Genomic DNA, 11,026 nt, shown 5'->3' with positions numbered 1-11,026 from the left:
GCCCTCGGGGTGCTCATGTTGGTGACAAAATGCATTTTGGGGCTGAATCAGCTGCCTTCACCATTGCACCATCACAGATTCATTTAGGTTGGCTGGGCCCAACACCACCCTGCCAACCAGACCGTGTCACTCAGAGCCACGTCCACTCTTTCCTTAAACACCTCCAGTAACCATGACTGCACCACCTCGCTGGGCAGTCCTTGCTTTATCAGAATTGTATCATTTCATGCCATTTGTCCCCTCACGGAAGGATAACACCGCAGCAAAGGGCGAGGGGGGAAGTGCTGTGCTCCTCCCCATGCTGTGAGGGGCTGCAGGCCTACGCGGGCCGGTGCCGGGGCTGCGGGCGCGCGTTCGAGCCCGCGGCCGCTGTGGGGCTTCCCCGCGCCGGCCCCGCCCCGGCCGCGGCCCCGGTGCCGGCCCCGCCCTGGGGGCGGTGCTACGGGCGGCTCCGGGCGCTAAAGGCGGCTCCGGGCGGTGCCGGCCGGCCTGGCGGGCGATGTGGCGGCGGCGGGCGCGGGCCGGGGGCCGCGGGGGGCCGGCGGCTCTCCCGCCGCTCCTGCTGCTTTTCCTGCTGCTCCGGGTGCCCGGGGCGCGGCCCGGCCGCCTCTACTCGGCCTCTGACCCCCTGGATCTGCTGGGGCCGGAGGCGGAGGGGCGGCTGCTGGGCTCCAGCAGCGCTTGGGCCGTCGAGTTCTTCGCCTCCTGGTGCGGGCACTGCATCCACTTCGCGCCCACATGGCGGGCCCTGGCCCACGACATCCGCGGTGAGTCCCCGGCCGCGCTGGCCCCCCTTCCCCTCATCCCCGCCTGCCCTCCCCATCGGCTCCGCGATCCCCCCGTGCCCTTGACGTTGTTTCCCCCCCACCCCTTATCCCTGTCTCTGTCCTCTTCCCTCAGCACCCGCTGTCTCTGCCCCGGCACTGTCAAATTCCCCTGCAGCTCTGTTCATCTCAGCACCCCTAAATCGTCCTCCCTGTGTCCCTGCGCAGGGGTCCCGCTTCCCCCAAGACCGGGAGCATCCTGCAGTCCCTCCTGCGTCCTTGCCCGTCGTCCTCCTCCTCCTCTCTGCCCGCGCCCTTAAATCCTCCCTGCATCCCGGGCTCTGCATCCTCGTTCCCGTGAGCATCCCTACATCCCGTGTCCTTCCCAGCGCCGTCCCTCAGTCCGCTCTGCCCCCCGAGATCCCCCCGCGGCCCAGCTCCAGCCTCCCTGGAACGTCAGCCTGGTGGGAAGGCCCTGAGCGCTCCCGGTGTCCAGGTTTCCCCCGCACCATACCCAGGCCTGGCTCAGCAGCATCCCTGCACCCCCTTTGGTACGGAAAAGCTCAGGATTGGGCTCTGGGGGATCCCGCTGCCCCCCAGACTTTCCAGTGCCAGCAGAGATAGGGCCGGCAGGTTGCTGGGCGCTGATCCCAGCTGGTTTGTTCCCGGCTTTGACCTTGATGCCCGGCATGGCCGGTGCCAGCCGTGCCTGGGGACCCGCACACCCCGCTGCTGGGCCCCTCGTCCTGCCGGGACTCATCCTGCCTCCCCCGGCATCCCGGGGCTCTCCCTGTTATTGCACTAATTGATACAGCGCGCTGGCTGCCGCATGAGTCAGGCGGCCGGCCGGGCATCCCGTCCCTCCGAGGGGATGCCGTCCCTCCCTGGGCATGCCGTCAGAGCTCCCCAGCGGGCAGGATGTGAGGAATGGGGTGCGTGCCGGGGCCCCGCGGGGCAATGCCGGCTCTCCTGGCCCCTCTCCAAAAGAGGGCTCCCCCAGGGCTCCCTGCTCCTGAGGCCGAGCGCGGATGGTGTGCCCATGGAGGCGGGGCGGGGAAGCCACCCCCGTGCTGCTCAGCAGCCTCGCTGCCGTTCCCACTGGTGGATGTTCGTAGGAGTGGGCTGGACGGGGAGAATGCTGAGGTGACCTGTGGACACCACGTGCAGATGAGTATGGGAACATGCCTGGCTCCCTGTCACCGGCTCTCCTATGCCACGAGTGCCAGGGCAGTGGGAAGCAGCTCACCTGTCCCGTCAGCTGTGACACGGGACAGTGTTTCCCTGCCTCCAGCATGCTCCTGGCCTAGGGCAGCATGGGCTCCATCTGTGTGCCAGCACCATGTCCCTCCATGTCCCACTCTCAGGACAGGCAAGGTGTCCTATACTATAAATAAGCCATTTCAGAGCTTTATTCTCCATTTTCCTGCTGGTTTTCAGAGGCTGCTGCTTAAAATACCTCCATGCCCCTTTTTGTTCATGTGTTTTACCCCAGGGGCCTGCTGTTCTTCACTGGGGAGTCACAAATAGGGAGTGGATGCAGAGAACCTGGGCAGGCTCTGCTGCAGTGCCCTGGCCTGGCTGCTGGTTTTGTGTTGTTCCCTCTTGGTTATCAGCTATGCCCTTGGTCTGGGGTGAGACAAACTGGAGCCTGTGTTCCTTGCTCTCCCTGAGCTGTGGCTAGCCATCCCTCCCCTTCTCCTGGTGTCCTCTTCCCGGGAGCTGGGACAGAGGCTGGACAGGCAGAACCAGCCGGGCAGGCAGTGTTGGGTAGAGCTGCCTGTGCTCCGGCACTGGCAGAGCAGGGCGTGCAAAGCCGGCTCCCGCCTCACACGGCTTTCCCTGTGTTCCTGCTGCCTGGAAAGTAGGGCACCACACACCAGCACAGAGCACAGCCCTGGCGTTTGGGCTTGGAAACCATCAGTCACTGTCCTGTGAGGGGCAAGCAGTGCTTTTGGGACAGGAGGATCTCTGCTGGTGGAGATCCCCTTGCGAGGGGCAAGCAGTGGTTCTTGGACAGGAGGATCTCTGCCCCTGGAGATCCCTCCGGTCTGCACAAGCACTCATGAGGAGAACAGTGGTTTTGGGGCCATGGGGGTGCTGAGCTGTGCTGACCTCATCCTCTGTCCCCGCAGAATGGAGGCCTGCAGTGATCCTGGCAGCCATCGACTGCGCCGACGAGGACAACCAGCAAGTGTGCTCCGATTTTGGGATCACCGGCTTCCCCACCATGAAGGTGAGGCAGTGTGTGCTGGGTACTGGCTGAGCTTCACTGTGCTTTGCCTTCTGGCTTGTCCCTGTCTTGCTTAATCAGCTTGACAGGGGTATTGCACCAAAATGCACCCCTTGGGGCTTTGCAGGCTGAAGCTGTTTCACCCTTCCCCAAAACAATGCTGTGTCCTGGCTGCAGCCGGTGCAACTGCTGAGCGATGGAGCAACAAGGAGGGGGAAAAGCCAAAACGGTGTTTTGTGGTGAAATACAGGGGCTGGATCTCTGCTAGGATGAGGGAGACTCTGAATCCTGAGTTGGAAACACTTAAGAAAGGCTGCTTGAGGGCAGAGCGAGGTTGCAGGCACAGGTTTTGGAGGAGGGCACAGGGATGCTGCGGGAGGTTGGAACTCCTGGGAGCCTCCTGTGCAGGCTGGCAAGGAGCCACCCCTCCTCCTGGGCCTGTGCCCAGCCCTTCAGCTGTGTCAACACAGCTTCTGCAGAGCTTCCCGCTGCAAATGGAGCCTTGCTCCAACACAAGCAACGAAGCCAAAGCACTCCAGGTGCCACAACCAGCATTTAAATCAGGATTGCCTTGAGATGGAATGGGCAGGGATGAGGGTTTTATCAGACATGCCTTCAGTCCCAGCTTACAGGCTCAGCTCCAGGTGGGGTCAGATCTAGGGTTTTTCAGGCAGGTTGGCTTGGCCCCAGCCCTGCCCTGGGGTCTCACTGAGTGCCCCCTGCCCTGGGACACCGATGGAAACATCTCCTGGGGCAGGGACATTGTGCTGATGTGGCTGTGCCAAGATGTCACTTGCTTCACATCCTGTGTCCCTGCCGAGCACCTTTTGCAAACAGTCCCAGCTCCCAGCCCAGCCTGCAAAGCAAACACCTGGCTGATGCAACCTGGTGTTGCTGCTCTGGCTCTGCCCTGGGTGCTGAGCCACTGTGGGAGGCCAGGAGTGGAAAAACTCTCTTTTTCCTACCTTATCAGAGCTGTGGAGCAGGGAGACTGGTTTGCAGGACTGGCAAAGTTCCAGCTGCCTCCCTGGGATCCCTGCAGACACCTGCTCCACTGCCTGCCAGTGCTCAGCCCTTGGCTGGACATGGCTCCCAGCCCATGCCTGCATCCCTCCCGTCTGGGGGATGCTCCAAAAGATGGGGACATGGCTGGGAGCTTCCTCTGTGCTGGCTCATGTCAGTTAGCATGCTGTGGGGAAACTGGGGCAGAGCTGGGAGCCTCATCCTGCTGGGTTGCACTGCCTCCTGTCCCACTCCAAACACTCACTCCAGTTTCCCCTTGTGTTTTTTTCCCTTTTCAGTTCTTCAGAGCTTTTAGCAAGAAGCCAGAGGATGGGATAAGGATTACTAGTGAGTATTCAGAGCCACGGGATTTTCTACCCTGGTGTGAATGGCCCTGCTGCCCACACCTCCCATACACTGCCATATCAGGGAGCTCTGGGGGGCAGCTCCAGGCAGCTTCCCTGGGCTCAACCCCTGGGATTGGCTTCCCCAGGGCTGACCCCTTGGTGTCCTGTCCCCCTGCAGATCCCAGTGCCACTGTCGAGGACCTGCGCCATGCCATCATCACCAACCTTGAGCAGAGCCAGGATGCCTGGCCACCCGCCTGTCCTCCGCTGGAGCCAGCAAGGTAGGGGCAGCAGGGGGCCAGGGTGGCCTCTGTCCCATGGGGAGCAGGTTTCTGGGGAAATCCTGAACCCAGGATGAGCAAGGAGCAGCTACTGCATCACCCAGATCCCAGGGAGATGCCCTGGCCAGTGTTGAGCTGTGTCCATGGCCCAGACAAGATGGTCCATGTTGTTGCATCTCCTAATGAACCTGCTCATCAGACTTAGAGCAAGCAATTCCTGGGCCCCAAGGTCTTTGGGACATGGCAGTGTCATACCATGCTGAGTGAGGCTGTGTTAGAAGCTCTTTCCTGTCCTGAAAAAGGGTTTTCTTGATTCTGTACAATTTTGTTGGTATCTGAGTTGTCCTTGCTGGATGCAAGCAGTTGGTGCATTGTCCTGAGAGGGAGCCTTTGGATTTCCTAGAGCAATGGTCGAGCCAGGCACCTTCCTCAGGTACTCTGGTGCCTCTGTGTCTTAGAAAAAACAAACCAGCCCTGGTTCAAGTTCATTGCTGATTTTTTTTCCCTGGGTGAGCCTGCAGCTCCCTCCTGCCCTGCCCTGCCTGTACTTTGTTTTCTACCTCCTTGGCCAAGCTCAGCGGGTTTTCTCAAAGCCTGTGAACCAGAGCAGAAAACTAGGCTGGAAACTTCAGCAGGAGGAGTTGCCTGCTCAGTGGGGCTGATCCTGCAGCAGCATTTCCTGCCAAGTCCCAGTGAGCAAGGCTGGAGCTCCTTGTGAGGGGGAGGGCAGAGCATCCTGCTGATGCTGGGGCACCTGCTGCCGTCCTCCTGTCTCCTGCAGCGCCGAGGAGGTTCGCACCTTCTTCCAGAGGAACAAGGACCAGTACCTGGCACTCATCTTTGAGAAGAGCAACTCCTTTGTGGGCAGAGAGGTGGGTACAGCTCCATTTATCCCCCACTTCTCTTGGAGCCTGTGTGCCTGCTGCCTGATAACTCCTGGGTGCCTGTGGCAGGGCAGCTCTCTCCAGGAAGCCTCCCTGCCCAGCTTGCACACAGCTTAGCCAGTGCCAGATGTTACACAGGGCACTGGACAGCTCTGCTGCCTCCCTGGTGGGGCTGGGGATTCCCTCTGCCCCCCTCGTCTGACCCTGGGGCTTGCAGGTGGCCCTGGACATGCTGCAGTACGAGAACATTGCAGTGAGGAGGGTGCTGAGCAGCGAGGAGGAGCTCGTGCAGAAGTTTGGTGTCACCTCCTTCCCCTCTGGATACCTGCTCCTGCGCAATGGCTCCTTCTCCCGCCTGCCTGTGTGAGTGTGGGGCACGGCGGGGTGGCTCTGGGGGTGCTGCTGGGGTGCCAGCCTTGTGCCCCATCTCTCTGTGCACCTCTGTACTTGTGGGAAGGTGCATTAGGAACGGGACTGGCTGGTGGGAGGTTGCTGGTGGGCACTGAACTGCACTGCCAGCCCCGGCTGGAGCTGGAACACGGGAAAATCCTTGTGACTGAGCCATTCCCTTCCCACATCTGCCTGGAGGTGGCATGAAAAGGCTACCTGGGGCTCAGCTCTGCTCTAGGATGTAAGTCTGTCCACTGCTGGGGCAGATGGAGAGTATGGAGCACCCCATGCTCCCTCCCCAGGCCTGAACTACCCACTTGGCCAAGCCTTCATCTCCTTGGGGTCAGGTTTGGGAGGGACGAGGGACTTAGTGCTTCTCCCTCCTGGCAGGCACATCGAAGCGCGCTCCTTCTACACCTACTACCTGCGCACGCTCACGGGCATCACCCGCGGCTCCTACAAGCTGAACGCCACGGCCAGCAGCCTCAACGACAGCGACCGTGTGTCACATCCCCTGCGAGCCGACCGGTCAGAGCCTGCCTCCCCCTGCTGGGCAACCCGGGCCGGGCGGGCGAGGGGCTGGCGCTGGGAAAAGCCCTGGGGTTTGTGAGGATTAGCTCCGTGGCTGATGGAGCCTCGTGTTGTGCTGCCCTCCCCAGCTCCAAGCTGTACATGGCCGACCTGGAGTCGGCGCTGCACTACTCGCTGCGGGTGGAGGCCGCCCGGCCCTCCTCGCTGTCGGGAGCACAGCTGGCTGCCTTCAAGTGCTACGTGGCCACGCTGGTGAAGGTGAGGAGCTCTGGGTGTTGGGGGGGAACTGCCTGTGCCTCCATTTGTCTGTCTATGACGTGCAAACAGTGCAGGCCACCGTGCCCCAGCACTCACTAGTAGTGGAGCGTGGCAGTCTGGTGTGGGCCCTGTGTCCTGGTGCTCAGTGTGTCCCATGGCAGTCCTCATCCTTGTGGATCTCCAAACTCAGCCCAGAGTCCCAGAGGGAGCTAAGAGTGTTTCAAACAAGGTGGGTGTTTCCAGCTTTGGCAGTGGGATCATCACCTCTAGGAGGTGTTGAGGCAGGAGGTCTTTTCAGAAGAGAGGCTGTCACCTGCTGGGCTGTCAGAGATGGGCACAGGAGTTTGCTGCTCTGATCTGGATGCTCAGCTCCAGGAGCCAGTCTCTGCAGGCTCCTTTGATAATAGTCCAGGAAAGGAACTCCCACTCTGAGTCAGGCTCCAGACAAGTCTAATTTAAGGTCTCCTTTTTTCTTCTATGTTGGGCCTGGCACAGCTGAAGTGACTGAGAGCTTTGAGCCAGCCACAAGCAGGGCAGTTTAATTTCCTGCTGTGAAGGAGTCCTGCTGCATTTGGCTGGTTCCTCCACTGAGGCTGCAGGAGCCCTGTCTCCATCCCAATCCCTGTCACAGCCCAGGCTGCTTGGCAGACTGGGGCCATGCCCTCCTTCTTTGCTCCCTCCTTTGTCACCCAGGGTCTCACGCTCAGTTTGGACCTTGCATGGCCCTCACTGATGTGCAGGACACCCCACATCTGCTGTCCCCCGGGAAAGAGCTCCAGACACGTGCCTTAAGCCCTCAGAGCTTCATGTGGTTCCTCTGCTTGCCCTCACTCTTTCTCCCTTCAATGTGAACTACAGAAATAGGGAAATAAATGCCCGTGACACCAGCTCCCTGCCCATGGGTACAAGAGTGCTGGGGAGAAGCAATGGTTTTATTTGATCCATTTTTAATTCTTCCTGCCAAGCTTCCCCTCGATGAGCTGCAGCAGTGGGTAGTGGGTGGTGGGTGCTGGTGCTTCCCTGGGGACGCTGAGCCAGCACTGCCATTGCCCTGCTCATCCACAGGACGGAGCAGCATCCCCAGGATTGCAGCCCTGGGCTCAGCCTGGGGGACCTCAGCCAGCAGGTCCCAGCCTTAACCCTTGCACTCCCAAGAGGTATTAAAGGAAATGGGGAAAAGTCCTAATGGAGGGGAAATGGTTCCTGAGGCAGGGAATCACACAGCAAAGCCTTGTGTGCAAGGAGTCAGGGGGCACTGTATTTGCAGCACAACTACCAGGTCACAGATAATTCCCCTGCAAATTTGAGTATTTTCATGTGATTCCCCATGAGCCTGGGAGGAAGAACAGCTCAGACTCAGCAAACTCCTCCTTCTTTTCACTTCTCCTTTGCTTCTGTTGTGTGCTGGTGTCCCCTCCTCCCCACAGGTCAATCAGTCTGTCTGTCTGTCGGTGGCACAGGCTGCCAGGCTGCTCCTCTCCCAGGAGTGGTTTTACAGCGCAGCTGCTAATCGGCTTGGCCAGACTTATGGACAGAGTGGCTTTTTGCCTCCCTCACTTGGGGCTTGGAGCCTGAGCATCCACACAGGGGCCTTGCCACCCCTATGGGGGTGGGGGGACAAGCTGCAGCCCCCAGCCCCTCAGAGATAGGCACCAAAACCTTGCCAGGACCAGCAGAGAGGATGCTGGTGCTGCCCTGTTGCTCCCAGGATGAAATCTGTGTTTTCTCAGCCCTGTCCCCCCTCTGCAGTACTTCCCAGGGCGCCCCTGCGTGCAGACCTACCTGCAGACTCTGGATGCCTGGCTGAGGAACTGGACAGAGCCCGAGCTGCCCCGCACAGTTCTGAAGGAGGCCATGAAGAATAACAGAGATGTAAGATGCCCATGGGAACCCCCAGCCCCTGCTTTCCTCACCCCTGCCCCTTGCCCCCCAGCTGGCACTGCCTGCCAGCCCCATCACACCGTGTCCATCTGTCCTGCAGGCCTCCCACCCCTCGGTGCTCCCCACCAACGTGACCTGGGTGGGCTGCCAGGGCAGTGAGCGCCACTTCCGTGGCTACCCCTGTGGGCTCTGGACCATCTTCCACCTGCTGACTGTGCAGGCTGCCCAGAACGGCCCTGACAAAGGTACTGCAGTCCCTGGGGGATCAGGGACTCAGGGAGGGAGTGTCCAGCTGAGCTCTGGCATGGGCAGGGATGCTGCCTGTGGACAAAGGCTTGTTTCACCTGCTTCATCTCATCCAGGGGCAGTTTCCATGGGGGGACAAGACAGAGAATTGGGGTGTGGGGTTGCTACCTTAGCTGTGGGACTGTGGTGGTGGCACAGAGGGGTCCAGGCTCACCCCTGTGCTCTGCTCCCCCAGAGTTACCCCTGGAGGTGCTGAGCACCATGCGCTGCTACGTCCGGCACTTCTTCGGCTGCCAGGAGTGCGCCGAGCACTTTGAGGCCATGGCAGCCCAGTCCATGGACAGGGTGGCCAGCAGGGAGGAGGCCATCCTCTGGCTCTGGTCACACCACAACGAGGTCAACGCTCGCCTGGCAGGTAAGGGGGGCTGCCACCAGGGGGGCTGAGCTGGAGGAACATCCCTTCCCTCCTCCTGCATGGGTCTGGCAAATGGCTGTGGGGTGTATCAGTGGGGACATCCCGTTGTTATTGTCCCCCATCCCAGGGGACAGCAGCTGGTCATGCAGCATCAGATGGCCCCAGAGATTCAGTTGGATCTTACATGCTCCTTACAGGGAGCTTTCCAAAGCTGCTGTTTGCCCTTGGAGGACCTCTCCTCCTGAGGAGGCTCCTCTGAATGTCCCCATCCCCAGCTGCTGGATCCTCCGGGGTGTTGATACAGGGGGAGGGTGCATCACATGTCCCCTCTAACCCCCGGTCCCTGCAGGAGGTGACACGGAGGACCCCAAGTTCCCCAAGCTGCAGTGGCCTCCGCCGGACCTGTGTCCCCAGTGCCACAAGGAGGAGCGGGGGGTCCATGCCTGGGAGGAGCCGGCCGTGGTCACCTTCCTCAAGGCACACTTCTCCCCGACCAACATCTACATGGACTACACCGAGCCCGACCCCGTCCCCGCGGCCAGGGAGGGGACCGGCGCCAGGCTGGGCACGGAGGGTTCGCGGGAGGAGAGGGGCAGAGGAGAGGAGGAGGAGAAGGAGGCCGAGGGAGAGCCGAGAGCGCCGGGGCACCCGGGCTCCTCCGAGCCGCGGCGCCCCAGCATCGTGCGGCTGAACCCCAAGCTGCGCGACGGGAGCGAGGACATCGTGGACCTGGATTCCTTCAGCGAGCAGCACTTCAAGAGCCAGGCGCTGCGAGCGGCCGCGGGCCGGCGCCGCCGCATCAGCAAGCGGGACACCATGGCCCTGCCCGCGGGCAGGGAGCGCCGCCGCGCCCCCGGCGTCCTGCTCCGGGACCACGAGGAGGAGGAGGAGGCTGCGAAGGGCCTGCGGAGGAGCCCCTGGCTGCGGGTGCTGGGACTGGGCTTCTCCCGCCTGGACATCAGCCTGTGCGTGGCCCTGTACTTCCTCTCCTCCATGTGCCTGCTGGGCATGTACACCTTCTTCCGCCTGCGCACCCGCGCCCGGAAAGGCCGCCCTGGCTTCCCCATGGCCTGAGAGGGGCTGGGGGCTTCCTTGGGTGGGTGAGCTGCTGAGGCAGGACAGCCCTGGGACAGCGATTTGTGCCACAGCGGGCAGGGCTCTGGCACGTCCCCCTCAGGAGCTGTCCTGCTAAGGCCTCACCCGGGGTAAGGGGTGCAAGGCTCTTTTTGGGAGGAAGGAGGTGTCAGAGCATCCCCTTCCCAGTCATTGTGCCATGTTTTTGGGCGTGTGGGAGCTGGGACATGAACGGTGGTTTGTGTTCTGGCACCCAGCTGCCCTCAGGCGCTCCCTGGCACTGGGCTGGTTTCACACTGGGAGCCCAGTCCTGTGCTGGAGAGCAGCCCATCGGGGTCCAACCACTAGTGGGGCCTGGAGGGTGCAGGTTTAGTCCCCCAAAAAGGGGACACTGCTGGGTGGGGGCAGCAGTCATGGGTTCAGATGCATTTTGTGTCCCCTCTCTTTGAGATGTGGCCCGGGGCTTCCCCATCTTTGCTCGCCCCCTCCCCACGCTGTTGTTCGTTCTCTGCTTGTCTTAGTGGAATAAATTATTTTTGCCGATGCCTGCCCTGCCCTGCTGTGTCGGCTGGTCCCTGCCACGTGGGTGTACTGGACTACCCCGCCCCATTCCCGGTGTCCCTGCTGCTCCTGCCTCCTCCCCACCCTGGGAAGAGCACTTGCTTTAAAAATCCTTTCAATATTTTTAATTACCATTGTATGTTTTCAATCCTGCCTTTTGCT

The 11,026-nt window shown here is 61.2% G+C and overlaps 1 protein-coding gene across 2 annotated transcripts; it reads left to right on the top strand.

Annotated features, from left to right (window-relative positions):
• The first annotated feature begins 499 nt into the window (after window positions 1–499).
• Window positions 500–11,026, top strand: QSOX1 (quiescin sulfhydryl oxidase 1). 2 transcript variants are annotated; one of them, XM_058808762.1, is made up of 12 exons: window positions 500–767; window positions 2,897–2,997; window positions 4,296–4,344; window positions 4,522–4,624; window positions 5,406–5,496; window positions 5,726–5,871; window positions 6,289–6,426; window positions 6,558–6,687; window positions 8,437–8,559; window positions 8,669–8,813; window positions 9,050–9,229; window positions 9,579–11,026. In XM_058808762.1, the coding sequence occupies exons 1-12, from the start codon at window positions 500–502 to the stop codon at window positions 10,301–10,303; spliced, it is 2,199 nt and encodes a 732-aa protein (XP_058664745.1). In that variant the 3' UTR covers window positions 10,304–11,026. The 2 variants fall into 2 exon arrangements, with proteins under 2 accessions (XP_058664745.1, XP_058664746.1); XM_058808763.1 differs by lacking the exon at window positions 500–767 and adding an exon at window positions 2,637–2,695.

Source organism: Ammospiza caudacuta, chromosome 7 (assembly GCF_027887145.1).
Source record: "Ammospiza caudacuta isolate bAmmCau1 chromosome 7, bAmmCau1.pri, whole genome shotgun sequence".
Taxonomy (NCBI): domain Eukaryota; kingdom Metazoa; phylum Chordata; class Aves; order Passeriformes; family Passerellidae; genus Ammospiza; species Ammospiza caudacuta.
This window is presented reverse-complemented; position numbering and strand designations above follow the sequence as displayed.

What these genes read in the sequence shown, in the direction of transcription:
- QSOX1 (XM_058808762.1), top strand. Translation starts at nt 500, where the DNA reads ATGTGGCGGCGGCGGGCGCGGGCCGGGGGCCGCGGGGGGCCGGCGGCT. An exon ending in CCGGCTTCCCCACCATGAAG is followed by an intron (nt 2,998 to 4,295) that starts GTGAGGCAGTGT and finishes TTCCCTTTTCAG; the next exon opens with TTCTTCAGAGCTTTTAGCAA. An exon ending in CCATGAAGAATAACAGAGAT is followed by an intron (nt 8,560 to 8,668) that starts GTAAGATGCCCA and finishes TCTGTCCTGCAG; the next exon opens with GCCTCCCACCCCTCGGTGCT.